This window comes from Peromyscus californicus, unplaced genomic scaffold, assembly GCF_007827085.1.
Source record: "Peromyscus californicus insignis strain IS unplaced genomic scaffold, ASM782708v3 Scaffold_7__1_contigs__length_154581171, whole genome shotgun sequence".
In the NCBI taxonomy this organism is placed as follows: domain Eukaryota; kingdom Metazoa; phylum Chordata; class Mammalia; order Rodentia; family Cricetidae; genus Peromyscus; species Peromyscus californicus.
Window position 1 is genome coordinate 127,696,403 of NW_026294595.1, and position 22,231 is coordinate 127,718,633.

The following is a 22,231-nucleotide window of genomic DNA, read 5'->3' on the forward strand; positions in this document are numbered from 1 at the left end:
TCGCATATGAGGGTCCAGTTGCCCTTGGTGTTGAATCCTTGAGCGCTGCTTACCTGGTATATCTTTTTTCTATTTCTCCAAAATAGGATTGCAGCCCTCCAGATAAAGGGGCAGTTTCGTGTGTGTGTGTGTGTGTGTGTGTGTGTGTGTGTGTGTGTGTGTGTGTGCCCAATCGGTGCCCACAATGTTGTGTGAGCCAGGGCAGAGGTCACACAAGCCTAGGGACCCATCAGTGAGGACCTGACTCACTGTCCCAGCTGGCTTACTAGAGAGACAGCAATGGGAAGACCAAGTCCTGGAGGTGGAGTGGGGCCACAACAGGTCAGGCTGTCACTCCCCATGACTGCCACAGCCCTTTGCCACCGCCTTCCCTGTATCCTTCCTTCCCTTCAGAACTTGGGGTTCACCCCCAGCTGATGAGGGAGGGAATGAGTGACAGGCCAACTGACCAATGGGCCCCAGAGGATGGGCTGGGGTGGGGCTTCTGCTGCCATGGAGAGGAGAGAAGGCTGTCTGAGAGGAGGGTCAGAGGGAAGGAGACCTGGAGACAGAGCAAACAAAGGGGTCATGAGGAAAAGAGTGCACTGGCTTCTTGAGGCTCTGCAGAAGCTGAGCAGGGAGAAAGGGCCAGGGACAGATGGGAACCTAGGGTGTCTGGGGCAAGCATGCCTTGAATGATGTTGTTTGAAGAGTTGTCATACAGCAGTTAACGTCTCAGACCCCAGCTCTGAGTGCTGGCATCTGAGCCTTCTGGGCTACTGGGTACATGGAACCAAACCCCGAGCCTCTGAGTTTGATGAGGGACCTGGGATAGGGTTCAGGAGCCCAATGTTACCTGTCTCCTTCCTTCCTATCCATTCTGGCCTTCTCCCACAGACAGCAATGGAGGGAGAGGGTAGATACCTCAAGGATGAAGAGGGTGTCAGTGGATGTGAGGACTGTGTCATCATCAATGGGACCAGCAGTGACCAGTCCTCAGACACTAACAATGTTCCCTTGACCCACGTCTTGGAGGCAGTCTGCCCGGTGGAGAGCAGAGGTAGGTGGGCTGGGAGGAGCTGGGGTGGGATTATATTCTGACACAACAATACAGCTGCACACCTTGGCTGGGACAAAAGCTCCTCCCTGGCTCGTGAAGAAGCTATGGGGATTCTGAGCACCCTCACATGGCTCCTTAAATGGGGACTGGTCTACTCACAGGACACAGGCAACATCAAAGCTCTGTCTTGTCTCTGCCCACAGCCTCCTGCCTCTTTCTTCTCCTTGGGACTCTGAGCAAGAGCACCCAAGATGGCGGTTCCCTTACTTTGCCATTCCTGGTAGGGCTGGTCTCAGCGTGGACTGGATCGTGGGTCCTCTGGCTGTGCTAACTTTGGCATCATCATGGATGAGAGGTGCTTCCTACTGCCCCTTCCTCTGAGCACCTCCCAGAACACCTGGAATTCAGCCCCCACTGTGTGAAGCCTTTTGTGTTGTCCATTCCTGTCCTTGAGACCTGTGGTGCCATCAGAACTTTCTGTAAGGGCAAAAGTGGCCACTTTCCTTGTTCACCCCTGTAGCCACTTGACCACATAGAAATACTTGAAATGCATCCCCTGTCAGAAACTGTCCTGGTAGTTTCTTCTTTCCTTTCTTTCTTCTTTTTTATTTTTTATTTTTTCCCAGACAGGGTTTCTCTGTGTTGCTTTGGTGCCTTTCCTGGAACTCACTATGTAGCCCAGGCTGGGGGACTCACAGAGATCCGCCTGCCTCTGCCTCCTGAGTGCTGGGATTAAAGGCATGCGCCACCACCGCCCAGCTTCTTCCTTCCTTCCTTCCTTCCTTCCTTCCTTCCTTCCTTCCTTCCTTCCTTCCTTCCTTCCTTCCTTCCTTCTGTCATTCCTTCCTTTCTTTCTTTTTGTTTGCTTGATTTTTTTTTTTTTTGTGTGTGTGTTTGTTTGTTTTCGAGACAGGATTTCTTTGTGTAGTTTTGGTGCCTGTACTGAATCTTGCTCTGTAACTCACAGAGATCCACCTGGCTCTGCCTCCCGAGTTCTGGGATTAATGGCATGCACCACCACCACTGCCTGGCAGTGACTTTCTTGAAGGAACTGGATGCCTCCCTTCCATACTAGGACCCCAAATGTTACTACTTAGCTTGTAGGGAGGAAGGCATGAGCCCGTGCCCTGTCGCTTTATGGGTACACAGAGGAGACAGGGACACGGCATGGTCTCTGGTTTAGGGGAGAGACTAGAGGAGGCCTGTCAGCAAGGAGCCTGCCGCCCCTTCCTCTGAATGTGTACTTTGCTTCTGTCCTCCATAGACTGCAGAGCAAGCTCACGACCATCCAAGAGGAAGGTCTCCAGCACGATTGCAGACATTCAGGTACCGTCTCCTCCTTTCCGGGGTTCTGGGCATTTCTTTTCACTTTCAATATATGGGTATCCTGAGGCTCAAAAAATGTGAAATCTGGAGGTTAAATTAAAATCTTCACTCATTATTAAGCTAGAAAGTTTTGAGTTATTGGGTCCTTCTTGTGTGTTCTGAAATTAGTTCTTAATTTATCAATATTGTTGATAAGTTAATACAGCAAACTTCACTTATTCTAACATGGTCATACCATCTTTGGACTTTTCGTTTTGTCTTGTTTTGTTTCATGTTGAGACAGGATCTGTCTGGGTAACCCTGCTGGGCCTGGAGACCTCTGAGCAGACCAGGACTACAGTCATGTCGCCACACCTGACTTTTTGTTTCCTAGCTGAGAATCAAGTCACAGCCTCACACATGGTTTAACCTGGGACTATATCCCAGTCCTTAAATTTTGGTTTTTAAAGCCCTCTATTCTTATCTCAAAAAACAAGATACATCATAAACAAACAAAAGACCCAAACCAAAGAAACCCCCAAACATAAAATACTTAGGAATGAACCTAACCAAGAAAATGAAAGACTTCTATAATGAAAACTTAAAGACATTGAAAAAAGAAATTAAGGATGAAACTAGATGATAAAAAGACCTTCCACGGTCTTGGATTAATAGAATTAATATTATGAAAATGGCTCTACATACACAAATAATTTACAGATTTGATACCATCCTCGTCAAAGTTCTGTAACGAGTCTTTCTTTGTCCCATCAACTCCCCCAAAATGACACAGAGACTTATTAACTATGAAAGCTTGCCCTTGGCTTAGGCTTGTCCTACCAGCTCTTATAACTTAAATTAACCCATTTATTTTAATCTATGTTCTGCCTCGTGGCTCATTACCTCATCTCTGTACTGCTCATGGCACTTCCTCGAGTATGGCTGGTGACTCCGCCTTCTTCCTCCCTGAGTTCTCTCTCTCCCCGGAAGTCCCACCTAAGCTCTTCCTCACTAGCTATTGGCCATTCAGCTCTTTATTAAACTAGTCACAGTGACACATCTTCACACAGTGTAAAGGAATATTCCGCAACAAAGTTCCAATGACATTTTCCAGATAACTAGAAAAAAGCAATTAAAAACTCATATGGAAATACAAAGGATGACAAAAAACTGAATAGATCCTGAGCAGAAAGAACACTGTTGGAGGTATCACAATGCTCCACTTCAGATTAGGTCACTGAGTTATGCATGGCAGATACTGTATGAATGGACCTGGAGCTCATTAGAGCTAAATAGAGGGCCCAGAGGTAAACTCACACAGGTATGACCACCTAATTTTTTTTTTTTTGCTTTTTCGAGACAGGGTTTCTCTGTGTAGCTTTGCGCCTTTCCTGGAACTCGCTTTGGAGACCAGGCTGGCCTCGAACTCACAGAGATCCGCCTGGCTCTGCCTCCCGAGTGCTGGGATTAAAGGCGTGCGCCACCACCGCCCGGCATATGACCACCTAATTTTTAACAGATGTCAAAAACATACCCTCACAAAAGGATAACCTATTTGACAAATGGTGCTGGCAAAACTGGGTATCCAACTTATAGTCATCTGAATAAGAGTGGCCTTCATAGGGCCGGGCGGTGGCTCACGCCTTTAACCCCAGCACTCGAGAGGCAGAGCCAGGTGGATCTCTGTGAGTTTGAGGCCAGCCTGGTCTACAGAGCGAGATTCAATACAGGCACCAAAACTATTTGGAAAAGGAGAAAGCTAAGCTTAATTAGCACATCCGCCAGGCCTTCTCAAACAGATAGTGTAGCTTGAGTTTTCCTGCCTGGCCCACAGTCTGGACAAATCTCTCTCACCTGCCAGTCCCACAGCCTCTCAGACCCAACCAAGCAAACACGGAGACTTATATTGCTTACAAACTGTATGGCCGTGGCAGGCTTCTTGCTAACTGTTCTTACAACTTAAATTAATACATTTCCATTAATCTATACCTTGCCACATGGCTCGTGGCTTACCAGCATCTTCACATGCTGTTTGTCATCGTGGCAGCTGGCAGCGTCTCTCTGACTCAGCCTTCCACTTCCCAGCTTTATTCTCCTCCTTGTCCCGCCTATACTTCCTGCCTAGCCACTGGCCAATCAGTGTTTTATTTATTGACCAATCAGTAATACATTTGCCATACAGAACATCCCACAGCAAGGTAGTCTGGATGCTTAAGTCTGTTCTTAGAGAATCTGTGAGGTATCTCAGATAAGATACTTTTGTATCTTGTATACTTTATCCAGGGGATGGGCCTGGCTGGATGCTGCTGCTGCTGATAATTACAAAAAGGTCTGAAATTAGGGATCCTGGCTGCATTACTGCACAGAAGGTTATCTAAATATTCTTTAGTAGAGGGGAAATTGTGTCCAATGAATGATAGAAAAGCTACAATAGCACATGAGAAATTCATAGCAGGAAGTGGCTAATAATCAAAAGCCAATATCACCAAGACTCCTCGAGCCTTGGTCTCATCCTCTGGAAGTGTTCTTAACTCCTCCAGGTATAGCTTTGTCATAATCAGCTGAATTCCTACTTCACATATTTTTTGTGGCTTGCAGTACATATGTTTGAATACTTGGTCCCCAGATAATGGAACTGCTTGGGAAGGATTAGGAGGTGTGGCCTTATTGGAAGAAGTGTGTCACTGGGAGTGGGTTTTGAGGTTTCCAAAGCTCTTGCCACTCCCAGTGTGCTCTCTCTAGCTCCAATTTGTGGATCAAGATGTGAGCTTTCTGCTGTTCCTGCCATTATGTCTTTTTTCTGCCATCAAGGACTCTAACCCTCTGGAACCATGAGTCCAATGACATGCTTTCTTTTATAAGCTGCCCTGGTCATGGTGTCTTGTCACAGCAATAAAAAGTCTAAGACATACCTGTGGAGGAGTAAAATGAGATTCATATTTCTTACCCTGTAAAAAAATCAATTCAAAGTGGATCAAAGACCTTAATTTAAAACCTGAAATGCAGCCGGGCGGTGGTGGCGCACGCCTTTAATCCCAGCACTCGGGAGGCAGAGCCAGGCGGATCTCTGTGAGTTCGAGGCCAGCCTGGTCTCCAAAGCGAGTTCCAGGATAAGGCGCAAAGCTACACAGAGAAACCCTGTCTCGAAAAACCAAAAAAAAAAAAAAAAAAAAAAAAAACCTGAAATGCTCAAAGTGCTAGTGGGAAACATACAGAATATAGTTCAACACAGAGGTATTGGACGGGGACTTTCTGAACAGGCTTCCAGTAGCATCAGAAATAGTCCCAAGAATAAAGAGACACAGTCACATGAAGTCAAAAATTTCTGCACGGCAAGGCTGGAGAGATTGCTCAATGGTTAAGAGCACTGACTACTCTTTTAGAGAACCCAGGTTCAATTCCCAGCACCCACATGGCAGGTCACAACTGTGTGTAACTCCAGTTCCAGGGGATCCGACACCCTCACATAGACATACATGCAAGCAAAACACCAGTGCACATGAAGTAAAAATAAATGAATATAAAAAAACCTTTCAAGCACAGCAAAGGAAACAGACAGCCTACAGAATGGGAGAAAACCATTGCCACCAGATTTTAGGCAGGAGTTTGGTAACCTGAGTACATAAAGAGCTGCAAAAATTAAACCCCAAGCTAGTTATATCTAGTTTTTATTTAGAAGCTCAGCTTTGTTACTGGTAAAAAAAATTTTTTTCACATGTTTTTTTTGCACTTTTTTTTTGAGACAAGATTTCTCTGTGTAGTCTTGGCTGTCCTGAAACTCACTTTGTAGACCAGGCTGGTCTCGAACTCAGAGATCCACCAGCCTCTGCCTCCCAAGTGTTGAGATTAAAGGTACGTGCTGAGTTATAGTTCCATCATGACTTTCCCTCCTCGTTTTATCATTCTCTTGTTAGTTTTCCCCCAATTGTCAGGCATCAGGGACAGTCCAGACAAACCACAGCCATAAACATGCATCTCCACTCGGCTTCTGTTCCCCTGGAGGATGGTGGGAAGCCCCTTGAGGGGACCTAGGGGATGTCCAGGAACAATGAAAAATTAAGGCAGGTGGCACACACCTGTTACCCCAGCATTCCGGGGGCAGCCTGGACTTCGTTGTGAGACTGTCTCAAAAATAAAAGGGACACCTGAAGAGGTGGCCTGCAGGGTCAGAGGGCCGGGATTGCTATTGTTTTTCTGTGGCTAGTTAGCAGTAATAGCACTTAAATCTGAGCCTGGCACTGAAATAAATGTGCCTACACTGATCTGGTGAAAGGACTGGTCATCTAATTTGAAAGGAACGCACCAGCAAGGACACACAGTTGCCAAACGAAAAGTTAGGTTCTTAATGCCTTGACCAGGCCTCTGGGTTTTCCACTGTTCGGTGTCTGCGTTCTGTGTATGCCGGGTTTAGCCTAAGGCCAAGGACAGAGTTGCTTCTTCTTCTTTTTTTTTTTTTTTTTTTTTTTTTTTTGAGACAGGATTTCTCTGTGTAGCTTTGCATTTTTCCTGGAACTTACTTGGTAGCCCAGGCTGGCCTCGAACTCACAGAGATCCGCCTGGCTCTGCCTCCCGAGTGCTGGGATTAAAGGCGTGCGCTGCCGCCGCCGCCGCTGCCGCCGCCGCCGCCGCTGCCGCCGCCGCCGCCGCCGCCGCCACCACCACCACCACCCAGCCAGAGTTGCTCCTTGGTCCTTTTATTAACAGGTATCTGATTTGGTCAGTTGGCCTGTGTCCTTCTCACACATGTGAATGGCAAAAATCGCCAGGACCCCCTGCTAGGCAGCATTGTGTGTTTGTCCAATTCCTGCCACTTGCTGATCGCCTGGGTTTTGCCCTTCAGTCCCATTGGGGATTTGTGGGCCTGTGGTTACCGCTCATAAAATCTTTTTAGTGTTTATGCACTGAGGTAATTTATTGCCAATATTTCACAGGGACAGATTGTTTGTTTGTATTGTAATCTTGTGATTACTGTAATCACAAAATCATAATTTCTATACAGGGATGTGTAAGTGGACATTAATCAGTGCATTTGCAATTCACTTCATAAAAAGGGTAAGTGATACCTTCCTGGGAGGGGAGATGCCACAGTCATGGAGAGGTTTTTCCCAGGATGATGCTTATTCATTGTACGCTGGATGTACTGACCCCTGCGATTTCGTCAAATGGGGGAAACTCGACTATATAATTTCTGTTTGTGTGTTTGGGTTCTCCCTTAAAAAAATAAAGAGGACAATCTTACTACAGGACATAATATACGGAAAAAAGATTGTAAAATTTCCTGGTCTTGTAATACCCCCCGCATTTCCAGACAGAATCTCACTATGTAGCTCCTCTGGCTGTTCTGGAACTCACTCTATAGACTCAGCTGGCCTCTTACTCACAAAGATCCGCCTGCCTCTGCCTCCTAAGTTCTGAGATTAAAGATGTGCTCCACTATGCCCGGCTGCAGTACACTTTTTATTTTATTTATCTTATTTTATTTTTTCAGAACAGAATTTCTCTGTTATTATATATATATATATATATATTATATCTATGGGTGTTTTGCCTGCATTGTATGTCTGTGTGTCACATGCATGCAGCATCACGTGCATGCAGTACCCTCAGAGGCCAGAATAGGGCATCGGATCCTCTAGAACTGGGGTTACAGATCTTTAGGAGCCTGTAACCCTTGTGGGTGCTGGGAATTGAGTCCTCTGGAAGGGCAGTCAGTGTTCTTAACTGCTGAGTTATCTCTACATCCCACACTGTGCACTTTTTAGTGCAAGTATTTAGCACATAGTCAGGTTCAAGTCAGCAAGATACTGTAGAATGTGATGCCCCAGTCCACTAAGTTCAAAGAGGGTAAGGACATATAGCTTGTAATAATCACCACCACCACAACAATAATAAACATATCCATGTAATTCATAAAATGCAGAGTGGTTTGTTTAGATAGTTTTAAATTATTTTACCATGAATAAAGGGTTAACTATAACAAATATCTTAACAGGAATAGTTTTGTTTTTTTGTTTTTTATTTTTTTTAAACAGGGCCTCACTGCGTAGCCCTGGCTAGTGTAGAGTTTTGTGTAGACCAGGCTGGCCTTGAATGGGTAGAGAACCTCTGGTCTCTGCTTCCTGAACACTGGGATTAAAGGTGTGTGCCAGGAGAGACAGGGATATTCTCATTGGTAGACCATGGCTCTGCCTCCCAGAGCTTTGTAAGTTTTTGCCGTTGCCCCGGGTGACAGCGCTGTTGAACTCTTTCGGCTGCTCTTTCTCAGATCGTGACACTTCCTTTTGAACTGTTCTGGAGGTCTGCTCAGTGTCCTCTCTGTTCACTAAGGTTTGGCTTTCTTTCACGTGCCCTTCGTTGTTGTTTTTTTTAAGCATTTCAACGTCGTTCGCCTCTTCCTTAGCTGTGTTGCTTGTGTGACTTGGCTACACTGGAAAGCTGTCTCCCTTTCACAGGACCTGACAGGAGACGGAGATGAAGGTAGAGACGGTGAGGTGGAGGTCAGCAGCGGCTCTGGCACTCCAGTGATGCCCAAACTCTTCTGGGAGGCGGCCAGGACACCCTCTAAGTCCCCAGCAGTAAGTTCCCTCTTGCCGAGCCCAGGCACTTCCCACCACTCATAGACCGGCATAGAAAACGAGGCGTAGGTGGTTCAGCAAGTCTTTGCCCATGCCTGTGTTTAAATCTATATTAAACCAACCGGACCGTGTTGGCGCACACCTTTAATCCCAGCACTCGGGAGGCAGAGGCAGGCAGATCCCTGTGAATTTTGAGGCCAGTCTGGTCTTCAGAGTGAGTTCCAGGACAGCCAGGGCTACACAGAGTAACCCTGTCTTGAAAAACCAAAAAGAAGAAAAAAAAACTGTATTAAATCTTTAAAAAGTGTGTGCCTGTGCTCAGAGGCCAGAAGAGGGCGTGGGGTCTCCTGGAGATGGAGTTGCAGGCAGTGTAAGCCACATGAGGAGGGTGCCTGGAACTGAACTCAAGTCCCCTGAAAGAGCAGTAAAGACTTCAACTTTGGAGCTTTCATTCCAGCCCCTAAATCTTTCTGTTAACTAGCTCCAGCTCTGTTTCGTTAAAAACAACAAACAAACAAATATAACTACAGGACAAGGTCTGCCTCTTTCTCCTGGGTGTTAGGCAAGCTCCTAAGCCTGTGACTTTACTCTTTGCCTGGCCTTGTTGGAATTACATTGAATTCCCATGGCCCAGTTCTGCCCCCCCCACCCCGCCCCTTGCAGCTGAGCTGAAAGCCACTGGCGTCTACTCTGCATGTCTCTTGTGTCTTTTCCTGCTGTCTTGAGGCAACTCCAGCAGGTCCAGAACATCCTCCTTCTGTTTCCTGATGCACAGGAGCCAGTTCCCCAGAGACCCTGCCCTCTCTGAGCTCAGCTTCAGAGCCTCTGGTCATTACCTGCCCTTGCACTCACATCCTTATTCTGTTTCTGCCTTGGAGTCAATGGCAGCCAGCTCTCGTTCTTATAAAACAAAAGGGTCCTGGTTTGTTTCTTCACTCTTGCTTGCATGGGATTTAATGGAGGGAGGCTGTTCATATGCACCCCCAGATGCTTTGGTTTGCTGGGACTCAACCTTTTCTTTCTGTCTACAGTCCCTGAGTTGGCAAGCTACCACTTCAGCAAGCATGTCATGGCTGTCGCCTGTCAGTCCTTACCCCACCATTGACCTCACAGAGGAAGAAGTGATACCCCAGAGCATCAGTACCCCATTGGTTGACTTGAGTCAGGACAGCTATCAGGAGGGCATGGATACCACACAGGTGGATGTGGAAAGCAGAGATGGAGATAACACCACGTATCAGGTACCACTGAGAAGGGATTCTGCCTGTCTTAGCTAGGGTTTCTATTGCTGTGAATAGATGCCATGGCAACGCTTATAAAGGAAACCATTTAATTGGGGTGGCTTACAGTTTTAGAGGTTTAATCTGTTATTATCATGGCGGGACATGGCATGCAGGCAGACATGATGCTGGAAAAGGAGCTGAGAGTTCTACATCTTGATCCATAGGCAACAGGACGTGAACTGTGACACGGGGTATAGCTTGAGCCCACCCGCACAGCGACACACTTCCTCCAACAGGGCCACACCCACTCCAACAAAGTCACACCTCCTAATAGTGCACTGCCTATGAGCTTATGGGGGTCAATTACATTCAAACTGCTATATTCCACTACAATATCATAATACAAAACGCATTAGTCTAACTTCAAAAGTCCCCATAGTTTATAACAGTCTCAAACTTATTTTAAAGTCTAAAGTTCAGTGTCTCTCCTGAGATTCATGAAATCTCTTAACTGTAATCCCCTGTAAAATCAAAATCAAAAAGCAGATCACGTACTTTTAACATATAATGGCACAGGATATACATTGCCGTTCCAAAACATAGGGAAGGGAGCACAGTGAGGAAACACTGGACCAAAGCAAGACCGAAAACCAGCTGGGCAATCTCCAGACTCTGCATCTCCATGTCTGATGTGAAAATGCTCTTCAGATCTCCAGCTCCTTTCAGCTTTGTTGACTGCAGCACACTTCCCTCTCATGGACTGGTTCCACTCTCTGTTAGCAGCTTTCCTTGACAGGCTTCCCACGACTCTGGAATCTCCAGCCACTTGGGGTCTCCAAGTCAATCCAGGCTTCAATTTCACAACTTCACACAATGGCCTCTCTAGGCCTCCCTTCAGGAACACCCCTGACACCTGTCTGGGCTCAGTGACTTTCTTTAGTCACAGAGGAAGATTCCATAATCCCTTCCTTTTTTTTAATTATTAAGAAATTTTCTATTCATTTTACATATCAACCACAGATCCCCCTCTCCTCCCTCCTCCAGCCCCCCAGCCTTTTCCCCCAACCCACCTCCCATTCCCATCTCCTCCAAGGCAAGGTCTCCCATGGAGAGTCAGCAGAGCCTGGTACATTCAGTTGAGGAAGGTCCAAGCCCCTCCTCCCTGTACCAAGGCTGTGCAAGGTGTCCCACCATAGGCACTGGGCTCCAAAAAGTCCCTTCATGCACTAGGGATGGATCCCAATCCCACTGCCTAGGGGCCCCCTAAACAGTTCAAGCTAAACAACTGTCTCATCTATCCAGAGGACCTAGTCCAGTACCATGGGAGCTCCACAGCTATTGGTCCACAGTTCATGTGTTTCCACTACCATAACCCATTTATTGTATCCTTGACTCTAAAGCCAGAACCACGTGACTGAAGCTGCCAAGTTCTGCTGCTTGCTGGGTCTGGAACATGTCATTCAAGTACATCTTCTTACCAGTTTCCTGTTTTCAGTGGTTTCCTTCACTACCTAAACTTGGTTGTTATGAAATGCTAAGTTTAAAAGTGTGCACTACTACACCCAGATCTCAACTTTTCTTTAATTCATTTTCTTTTTTTTTTTTCCTTTCTGGTTTTTGAGACAGGGTTTCTCTGTGTAGTTTTGGTGCCTGTCCTGGATCTTGCTCAGTAGACCAGGTTGGCCTCAGACTTACAGACATCTGCCTGGCTCTGCTTTCTGAGTGCTGGGATTAAAGGCGTGTGCCACTGCCACCCAGCCTTTAATTCCTTTTCACAAGTTGGGAACTTAGCTGGGTAGGATCTTGCCCTGAGGTCACCACTCCCTTTGTTCCATTTCTTTTTTTTTTTTTAAAGATTTATTTATTTATTATGTATACAGCATGTATGACTGCAGGCCAGAAGAGGGCACCAGATCTCATCACAAGTGGTTGTGAGCCACCATGTGGTTGCTGGGAATTGAACTCAGGACCTCTGGAAGAGCAGTCAGTGCTCTTAACCTCTGAGCCATCTCTCCAGCCCCCTTGTTCCATTTCTTAATCTGTTTGTCTCCTTGAACACAGGACATGGCTCCATTCCACTTCCTGGTTCTCCTTTCCTCCTCAAATCATACATTTTGTATTTTTCCTAGCTCAGTTTTTTTCCTTTTCATTATATACCTTCATTAGAGTTAATGCTAATAACCATATGACAGAGTCTATATTATGCTGTTTTGAGATTTCCTCTGCCAATAGAATTAATCCAAATATCTTCACTTTAGCCTCAGACAGATTCTTCAGACAAGGACAAAAAGCAACCACATTCTTCACCCAAATATCTCAAGAATGATCTCTAGGCAACATACTAAAATTCTTCCCCTCTGAAACCTCTTGAGCTAGCCTCCCATAGTTCAAATCTTCCATGCTCCTATCAGTATGGCCCATTAAGCAGTGCTTAAAGCATTCCACCATGTTCCTAACCCAAAGTACCAAAGTCCAAATTCCTCTAAACAAAAACATGGTCAGGCCTTTCACAGCAATACCCCAGTCCCTGGTACCAACTTCTGTCTTAGAGTTTCTATTGCTGTGAAGAGACACCATGACCATTATCATCATGGTGGGACATGGCATACAGGCAGACATGATGCTGGAAAAAGAGCTGAGAGTTTTACGTCATGATTCACAGGTAACAGGAAGTGAACTGTGACACTGGAGTAGCCTGAGCATAGGAGATCTCAAAGCCCACACCCACAGTGACACACTTCCTCCAATAAGGCCACACACACTCCAACAAAGTCACACCTCCTAATAGTGCCACTGCCTGTGAGCTTATGGGGGCCAATTACATTCAAACTACCACACTGCTTTAAGCCTCTGAATATAGGGAAGAGATAACAATTGTATAGTGATCAACCATTATGATTGTTGTCATTTTTTTTTTTTTGAGACAGGATTTCTTTGTGTAACAGCCCTGGTTGTCCTGGAACTCTTTATAGACCAGGCTGGCCTCAAACTCACAGAGATCCACCTGCTTTTGCCTCCTAAGTACTGGGATTAAGGGCGTGCAACATCATGCCCAGCGATTGTTGTCATTTTTATCGTACATTACAATTCTGAGTATTTTCCAAATGCAACATGGCCCTTCCTTTGCCCGTTCTGTTCCTGGACATCAACATGAACAGTGTCTCTCCCGCCCACCCCCCCCATGTGTATGTGCATAGTGTGTGCATGTGCAGGTCGAAGCCAGAGGTCGACATCAGATGTTTTCCTCATCACGTCTCCACCTGTTATTGTTGTGTTTGTGTGAATGCGAGAGCGCAGGTTGTGTATACCACAGTGCGTGTAGAAGGCAGAGGACAGTCTCCGGTCCTTGGCTCCCACTGTGCTTTGAGACATGGTCTCTTGCTGTTTACCACTTTATGAGACAGGCATTAGCCCCCAGGCTTCAAAGGATTCTCCTGTCTCCACCTCTCTCATGTTCTAGGCATGCTAGATAACAGAAATGCATTATTGCATGCAACTTTAAATGGGTTCTGAATTCTGGTGCTCACACTTGCATGGCAAGTGCTTCATCCAATGAGCCCTCTACCTTACTTTATTTTATTTTTATTGCATGCAGAGTTTAATGCAATTTAAATTTCCTTTTATGTATGTGGATGTTTTGCCTGCATGTATGTGTGTGTACCGTGTACATGCCAGGTGTCCTTAGAAGTCAAAAGAGGGTGTTAGATCCCTTAGAACTGGAGTTACAGACAGTTATGAGTCACTGTGTGGGTGCTCGGAATTGACCCTGGGTCTTCTGGAAGAACAGCCTGTGCTCTTAACCACTGAGAAATCTCTCCAGCCTTCTCCACCTTATTTTTGAGACAATGTCTCTCACTGGCTCAGGGCTCACCAATTGGGCTATATTGGTTGGCCAGGAAGCTCCAGGGATCCTTCAGTCTCCTCTTTCCCAGTGCTGGGATTGCACCCACGTGCCAACACGACCAGCTTTTGATGTGGGTGCTGGGGATCCATGGTAAGTACTTCACTAATGGAACTATTGCCTCGGCCTCATGGACACTATTTTCTGAATGTTGTTTTCTTTTTCGCATATAGAATAAAGTACATTCTGTTCCTGTGCCGACATGTATCCTGGCTTTTGCCACCTAAGCACTAGGGTGGGTTCACTTTCAAGCATCCATCATGCATCCAGGGTCTGGAGCATCATTGAATTAACCAATTGAGCTTGTATGTATGCATCGCTGCGTGGTACCTTCCTGCACACGGGTATCTCCTGGTGGAAGTCTTTTCTATGTGTGCCACTTCACACTCCTTTGTACTGCAGCTTTGTGATTTTGTTGGCTTTTGTTTTGTTTTGAGACAGGGTCTCACTATATAGGTATCCTCCCTAACTGACCTGGAACTCACTATGTAAACCAGGCTGGCCTCGAACTCACAGAGGTCCACCAGTCTCTGCCTCCTGAGTGTTGGAATTAAAAGCCCAGTTTTGGTTTGTTTGAATGAAGTAGTGTGGGAATTAGCAAAAGATGTAACATAGATTTAGGCAGACTTTTGTGGAATGGGAGACTTAGGACAAGGACCTTACACCCTCAAGAATGGGCACGGACTTCTTGAGAGTCACTCTAGCTGTGCTTTCACAATTTTTTAAAAAGATTTTATTTATTAATTATGTATACAGTGTTCTGTCTGCACGTGTCCTTGCAGGCCTGAAGAAGGCACCAGATCTCATTGCAGGTGGTTGTGAGCCACCATGTGGTTGCTGGGAATTGAACTCAGGACCTCTGAAAGAGCAGTCGGTGCTCTTAACCTCTGAGCCATCTCTCCAGCCCCGCTTTCACAGTTTTTAACATAATGTTATTATTTGAGAATTTCAAGGTACATGTAATGTATTTTGATCATATTCACCCTCTACTCCTCCCCTTCTTCCAGATCATCCTACCCTCACCACCTGCTCCCAACCTTTTTTTTTTTTTTTTTTTTTTTTTTTTTTTTTAACTAATCCACTTAATCCAACTTCTGCTGCCCATATACTCCTGGATGTGGGCCCATCCACAGGAGTGTGGTGGTTTGGGTTTGGTTTTGGTTTTTTTGAGACAGGGTTTCTCTGTGTAACAGTCCTGGCTGCCCTGGAACTCACTTTGTAGACCAGGCTGGCCTTGAACTCACACTCCTACAGAAAGCTGACTCTTCCTCCCCAAGAAACTGTCAACTGTCAGTGGTTCTCAGGTAGGGGTGGTGGCTCGAGAGCCTCTCCTTCCTCCATTTGCGAAGGTTGACTGCTTGCTCTTGTGCAGTCTTGTGGAGACAGAGCTGCTGTGAGTTCATGAGTGCAGTGAGACTCTCATGTCCCGAAGACACTGTTTCGCTGCAGTCCTTCCCAGAGTGTTACCATCTTTCCTCCCCCTCTTCCATATGTGGGAAAAGAGAGATGGCTTCTCCTGGTGGCCTGCCATGGTGGTGTCCTGGAAACCACCTCCCAGCACCAGGCCATGCTAGGCATGCAATGGGGATGGTGGTTTAGTGATGGCAAGTTTTCTGAGGTGAGCTCGGGGTAAGGCAGATTTGGGGGTTCACAGACCTGAGGGCTGGCTTCCCTACTGGGGTTGCTCTGAAGACAGTTTTCTGCCAATGGATGCAGTGAACTTTGATGCTGAGTCTGGACAAAGACTTCCGGAGTTACTTCCCTTAAACTGACTCTTGGTGGCATGTGGGATCAGAGACAAGTCTACTCTTGAGAAGGGTAAAGGGTTAGAAAGTTCTGGATTCAGAGCCCCATGGATTTAAATTCATTTTTTTGGCAATTGCTTCTTTGGGGTCAGAGTCACCATTACAGGCCCTGATAGCACAGGAACAGCCAGGCACACACCCATGCATTTAGAAAGAAGCCTGGGAGAGACAAGAGGGATAGGTCCTGTCCCTTAGTGTCGTTTAGTCCTCATGGAGGGCAGGAGGCCATGGCTGGGTAGGAGTGAGGCAGACTCTATCAGCAAGCCACTCCACCAGACCCCAGTTTGGATCTTATAGCTGTTGCACAAATGGTCTGAGAGCTACACAGATTTTGAATTGAAGGATGTAGATAGAATGGTTTTCCTATAATGGTCTCCTGGGAATGTTACTCAGTGCTGGATCAACTCACAACATAAGAGACAGGGACACAGGGAATGGGGCAGGATGAAAGCACATGGGAAACTATTAAAAACATTCCTGGGGGGGGGTGTCTGGGGGGTGGAGAGATGGCTCAGAGGTTAAGCGCATTGGCTGCTCTTCCAGAGGTCCTGAGTTCAATTCCCAGCAACCACATGGTGGCTCACAACCATCTATCATGAGATCTGGTGCCCTCTTCTGGTCTACAGGTGTACATGCAGGCAGAACACTGTGTAATAATAAAATAAATCCTAAAAAAAAAAAAGAAAAAAGAAAAAAGAAAAAAAGAACATTGCTGGGAGGGGGTGGGGGGAGGCTGGAGAGATGATTCAGCTGTCAGTTAAGAGCACTTGATGCTCTTCCAGAGGTTTAGTCCAGAACCCACATTGGGCAGCTCAAAAACCTCCTGCAACTCTAGTTCCAGTTTATCTGGTAACACCCTCTTCTACCTTTCTTTTTTCTTTTCGGTTTTTCGAGACAGGGTTTCTCTGTGCAGCTTTGCGCCTTTCCTGGATCTTGCTCTGTAGCCCAGGCTGGCCTCGAACTCACAGAGATCCACCTGGCTCTGCCTCCCGAGTGCTGGGATTAAAGGCATGCACCACCACCGCCCGGCCCTCTTCTGGCTTTTGAATACACTAGCACACATGTGACACACGTTCATGTGGACAAATACACATAAACAGTTATAAGCCCTTTTAAAAAGAACATTGCTAGGGTTCAGCCTCCATTTGAGGTTCTGATTTTCTATGAGTTACTTTCCCTTGGGATCATTTCCACGCATAAAATTTCCCAAGAGAGGGAAAAAAAAAGGTTAACAAATCTATGAGAAACTTCATGCAGTTGTGCCGTGTGACCAGCAGAGGGCGGAAAAGGATAAGTGTCCTGGGCCTATGCTGGCCACGGAAGCATCACACTCTGGGATATGTGCACAATGACTTGTTTGGCATAGACGAGGGATGCTTGCTGTATCCAGTGAGATGTAACATGCTCATTTCTAGACAGGGTCAGATGGCAATAAAGTGCAGTATGGTGAGAGGGAACTATGGAATAGGATTACAGTGTGCTGTGGTCCAGAGCCTACCTGGTATCCACTGTGTTCTGCTCATGTCAGCTAGAGTACCTGGCACTTCCTTGTCACCGATGGTGGCCACACCACAGAGTTGAGGCTCTGAGCATAACATGGGGCTGAGTGTGAAAGCAAGCATTGCATTCTGGGACATCCCATATATCCGACAGCTGTGATAAACAGCCCGAAACACCTGCTTTATCTTCCCCTCACCAGGAATGCCACCCCACAATTCTTTCTGCATTGTCTGGGGACTTGGCACATGCAACTGGCCATTCATGATCAAGACTTACAATCATTGTGAACCGTAAGAGCTCATTCTGTGCCAAGCATGTTCTCTGAACCTCTGTTCATGATGGGAACTCACTGAATGAGAATCTGGAGACTCAATAACTGTCCTCACACCCAGGAAGGGCAAAGAGCCTGCACAAAATACATTTAAGCCAATTTCAGGACTGAGTCTTGTGTCTGTACCAGTGACACTGACTGTGCATACATGTGTGCACACATACACCATGTGAACATGGATGTATCTTATGTGTGCATTCTGAGCTTCATTCTTTCTCCCATTTGGAGCATCATGTGTTCTTGTCTCAGGTTCCATGATATGTGCTATCTACTGCCCTTCCCTTTTGGTATTGGTATCTGTGAATCATCCCAGGAACAGGCTCTGGGTGAATATATACACCCAGCGTGTCCACTTGCTCACTGTGGTGCGGGTAGATATTGGTGATGTCTTTCTCTCCCAGGTCTCTGCTGACAAACTGGTGGCCCTTGGCCCTGGGTTGTTTAGCCAGCATTTTAACCTGGCCACCTTCAATTAGCTGCTTTTTGTTTTATATTTTAATTTTAGTTTTAATTTTTTTAGTTTTTTGAGACAGGGTTTCTCTGTGTAGCCCTGGCTGTCCTAAAACTCGCTCTGTAGACCAGGCTGGCCTTGAACTCAGAGAGATCCACCTGCCTCTGCCTCCCGAGTGCTGGGATTAAAGGCGTGTGCCACCACCGCCTGGCTATAAACTGGTTCCTTATAGGAAGGCCATATACCACACTCTGGAGGTAACACAGGTATAGGAATGAGATCTTGACCTTAAGGGCTGGGAGGAAGGGAGAGCCACTAAATGTTAGCTCATGCCGTTGTGTGGCCAAGGTTGGCTTGGAGAAGACAGGGATACCATGGAGATGGTGAATGCCAAAGACAGAGGGCCTGATTGAGAAAGGAGTTTGAGATGTTCTAAGGTCACTGGAGAGTTTCTGGTACTGCCAGCTGGACTGGGAATGGTGACGGCTGTCTGGTGGGTGTTTCATGTGGAGAATGATCTGGATAGCTGTGCTTTTGGTTTCAAATAAACGAGTTTATTAAGTGAGTAGCAAGCAAAAGTAAAAGAACAAATAGCAAGCAGCAGCTAGACACAGCAGCTAGACAGAAAAACGCCAACCTATCAGGGGCTCATACTCTCCAGCTGGAGTAGCCCAACTGGGAGAGCAAGCAGAAGAAATGTCATCAAATCACCAAAGAAATGCCTCCGGAATTCCTGCTGACAGCATCAAGAAGCCAGACTTCTTGATCAAGAGAAACTCTCATCTTTATGGACGAGCTTCTGCCCCGTCATCCCACCGGCAGCCATCTTTACTGCACAGGATAAACCATGTAACCTCTGTGGGAAACAGTTTTACTTCTAGCCGCTCTCAAGGTGTGAGGTTTTTAATGCCTCGGCTGTTTGCTGTTCTCCTTTGTCCCTGTCACAGTGTTAGGGGCCCAGCTTGCCCAGGGCAGGGAGTTTGGGAAGACACTTGAAATCAATATGTTTGAGTCTGAGACAAGGGAGGGCCTTTCACTTCCGGAGCCAGCTCTCAGTGAGCTTAAGCAGCACGTGACCATGGACCAGTGTAACGTATGTCACAGGGGAAATAGTGATACTTCGGAATAGGCTGCCCCAGAGACGGGTGAGCTTTCTTTCTTCAAGCAGGGTCCTTCAAGGCCTAGAGGAGGCAGCCTGTTTGCCTCCTCTCCTGGTTTGTAGACACTGTATCTCCTCTCAGTCATTAGGCTCCCTACCACTTCCCTCCAACCCCTACCAGCCTGCCCTACTTGGCCAAGTGCCTAATTAGGCATGTAAATTGGCATTGGCCTTAAAGTGAAGAATGTGTGACTACATCCAGATCTTCTTAGGGAAGACACAGCAAGAAGTCTGCTGTCTTAGACAAGCTACAGGAGGGTAAGGTAAAACTGCCAGAAGCTCCTGTGTATTAAGTAACAAAGCTGAGTTGAAACCCTCCTTTGGGAGAGAGCTGACCACTCCCTGATTCTACAGGGGACAGCTCGTATGTGGTGCCTGCCCCTATAGTCTATTGTTTCCTTACCAGTCTCTCAAAAGCAGGCCCCTGTCACATAACAAAGCCAAGGACAGCTGTCCAGCTCTGAAAGACACCAGTGTTTGGGGAATACAGGCCCCAGCAGGAGGAATCCCTGGGTTCACCCTGGCACATACCTCATTCGCCTGCTCCCATTCATGGACAGACTTTGCCTTTATTTGTGTCTTGGCAGAGAGCCAGGGTGCGAGCTGGCAAGACCTTCCCCAGCAGCCCGGGAGACTCACTGGAGGACCAGCTGAAGCCCGTGCTGGAATGGGCCCATGGCGTCGAGGGCCTCAAACCAAACAACAAGCAACCAGGTGGGATGGATGGTACAGACAGCAGGAACTTAGAACCCAGGAGACACGGTATTCCCTTACCATCTTTGAAGGTTCTGTTTTCTTTGCTCTGTCTTGCGATTTCTTGGCATCTACGGTGCTCACTGGAGAAGAATCAAGTCTCCTAAGCTGAGCTGAGTCACTGACCCTCACATATGACCCCCAGGCTAACCATGGGTGCACATCCGGCCTCCTATAATCTTAGGACTCCCGCCTCCCCTTTTATGTCTTAATATTAATGGCATATATGTGCATCAGCAAATGTCACTTTGCCATCACAGGCTCCTTGCGTTTCTGTTTTCTGAGACAACAGTCTCACTACGTAGTCCTGTCTGGTCTCAGGCTAGGATTGGAATCATGTGTTACCTCATCTGGCTTCTTGTGTCTTTTGATGGGGATCTAATTTTCTTTCTTTGTATGTGTGAATGGGGAAGAGTCAGATTCAACCATGTCCACTGTGATTCAATAGATCAAATAAAACTAAAAAGAAATATTATTGAATGGGAGCCACAGAATGTAATTTACTCATTTTCTAGTAGTTTTATGCTAATATTTTAAAAAACTTAGCATTTCAACATTTAATCTATATAAAAGATTGAGATATTTCACTTTTCTCTAGTACTGTCCTAAGAAAATGATGTCTTTAGGTAAAAGTTAAACTGAAATTGATTAATGAACACATACTAATGTCCTAAATTGACTAAGTAGATTCCAGGGTACAATTCAGTCCAAATTAACCAAATCAGTAGCATCACTGGACAATTTGGACTTGACCCTCAGTGTGAAATCTTGTCCCTCCTGACATTTCAAATACTTAGTAGAGGCGGTGATGGTGGACACCTTTAATCCTAGCACTCAGAAGGCAGAGGCAGGTGGATCTCTCTGAGTTCAAGGCCAGCCTGGTCTACAGAGTAAGTTCCAGGACAGCCAGGGCTACACAGAGAAACCCTGTCTTGAAAAAACAAAACAAAACAAAACAAAACAAAACAAAACAAAACAAAACAAAACAACAACAAAATACTCAGTAGCTCTATGCTCCCACTGGGCATTGTCCTGGGTATCACTGTAGGAACCTCAGAGTTGCAGCCATGGTCCAGCATGTGCTCTGGGCAGGCTCTAGGAGGATGGATTCTCTTACACATTCAGATGTGTAAACCCCATGAACACGAGTCTGTCCTGCTTCCCGGGTGAGAGGAGCTTTGAATTGGCTTCTGCTCTGGTTCCCCTCTGGGGTTGTCTACACCCATCACTGTCCTCTGCTCTAGATGCAGCTGGATCCCAGACAAAGCATGGTCTTGTCCTAGGCCTGCCTTGTCTCTTAGACCTTCAGTCACATCCGTCTGCTTCCCCTCCAGAGAACAAAGGTCGAAGACGCACAACCAATGACTCTGCCGCTTCTGAGTACTGTCCCACACCCAAGCGCCTCAAGACAAACAGCTATGGAGGGAAAGACCGAGGGGAGGATGACGAGAGCCGAGGTGATTTGGGTGCTGGAAGGTCTGGCCATGCATGGTGCAGGACCAGGAGCAGCAGGTCCTCTGTGGGGTACAGAGGTGCACGGCTGCGTGGGAAAGGAGAGACTTCCCACCTCCTCTCACACCTGTCCCTCTCTCCTCAACAGAATGGATGGCTTCTGACATCACCAACAACAAGGGCAATCTGGAAGGTACTGTCGTCTCCTGGCCCTCCCTTCGGGGGTGCCCCAGGCCTGCCTTAGCCTGGCTTTGACCATCTGCATGGGTTTAATCCAGAGCCCTGTGTATTGACCTAGATCAGGACCATTTCTGTTTCTTCTGTATTCGTTGCTACATTTTTTTTGATCAAGTGGTGTGATTTGCTTTCATTCTTAACTGGATCAGATGCAGCCACTGACCAGGGTGACTGGAGTGGGGGAGGAATGGAAGCTGTGGCACTTTAGCCAATACCTGAAAACTCCAGATCAATGGAACCTTGAACTTTCCATTCAGTAAGCACAGCTAACTTTTAGGTTAAAATAAGACACATTTTGTTATTGGCTCCTCTTTGAGCTAACTCTAGTATCCTTTCCCCAACTGGGTATTGCACTGGGATTCACAAATCTTCCAAGAACAGACCTAATGGAGTTTGAATATGTGATGGACTCTTCATTCAAATTCTTGGTCTAATGTGCCTTAATTTTCAAATATTTATCAAGTAGTTACTCATTATTGGGTTAGAAAACAGCCCTGGAT

The 22,231-nt window shown here is 46.5% G+C and overlaps 1 protein-coding gene and 1 non-coding gene across 2 annotated transcripts in view; both read left to right on the plus strand.

Moving 5' to 3' along the window:
• The first annotated feature begins 882 nt into the window (after positions 1-882).
• The window catches only part of LOC128101159 (DNA (cytosine-5)-methyltransferase 3B-like), a 34,981-nt gene continuing 13,632 nt past the window's right edge, over positions 883-22,231 (plus strand). Inside the window, 12 exon segments of the mRNA XM_052724013.1 lie at positions 883-1,039; positions 2,304-2,365; positions 8,797-8,919; positions 9,951-10,160; positions 14,659-14,692; positions 15,535-15,588; positions 15,591-15,661; positions 18,081-18,150; positions 18,344-18,387; positions 19,877-20,003; positions 21,377-21,499; positions 21,643-21,687. Of these exon segments, the coding sequence (XP_052579973.1) occupies positions 883-1,039; positions 2,304-2,365; positions 8,797-8,919; positions 9,951-10,160; positions 14,659-14,692; positions 15,535-15,588; positions 15,591-15,661; positions 18,081-18,150; positions 18,344-18,387; positions 19,877-20,003; positions 21,377-21,499; positions 21,643-21,687 (1,120 nt within the window).
• Positions 7,404-7,560, plus strand: LOC128102787 (U1 spliceosomal RNA). The gene has a single exon (XR_008215543.1). It is a non-coding gene; the product is annotated as a U1 spliceosomal RNA (small nuclear RNA).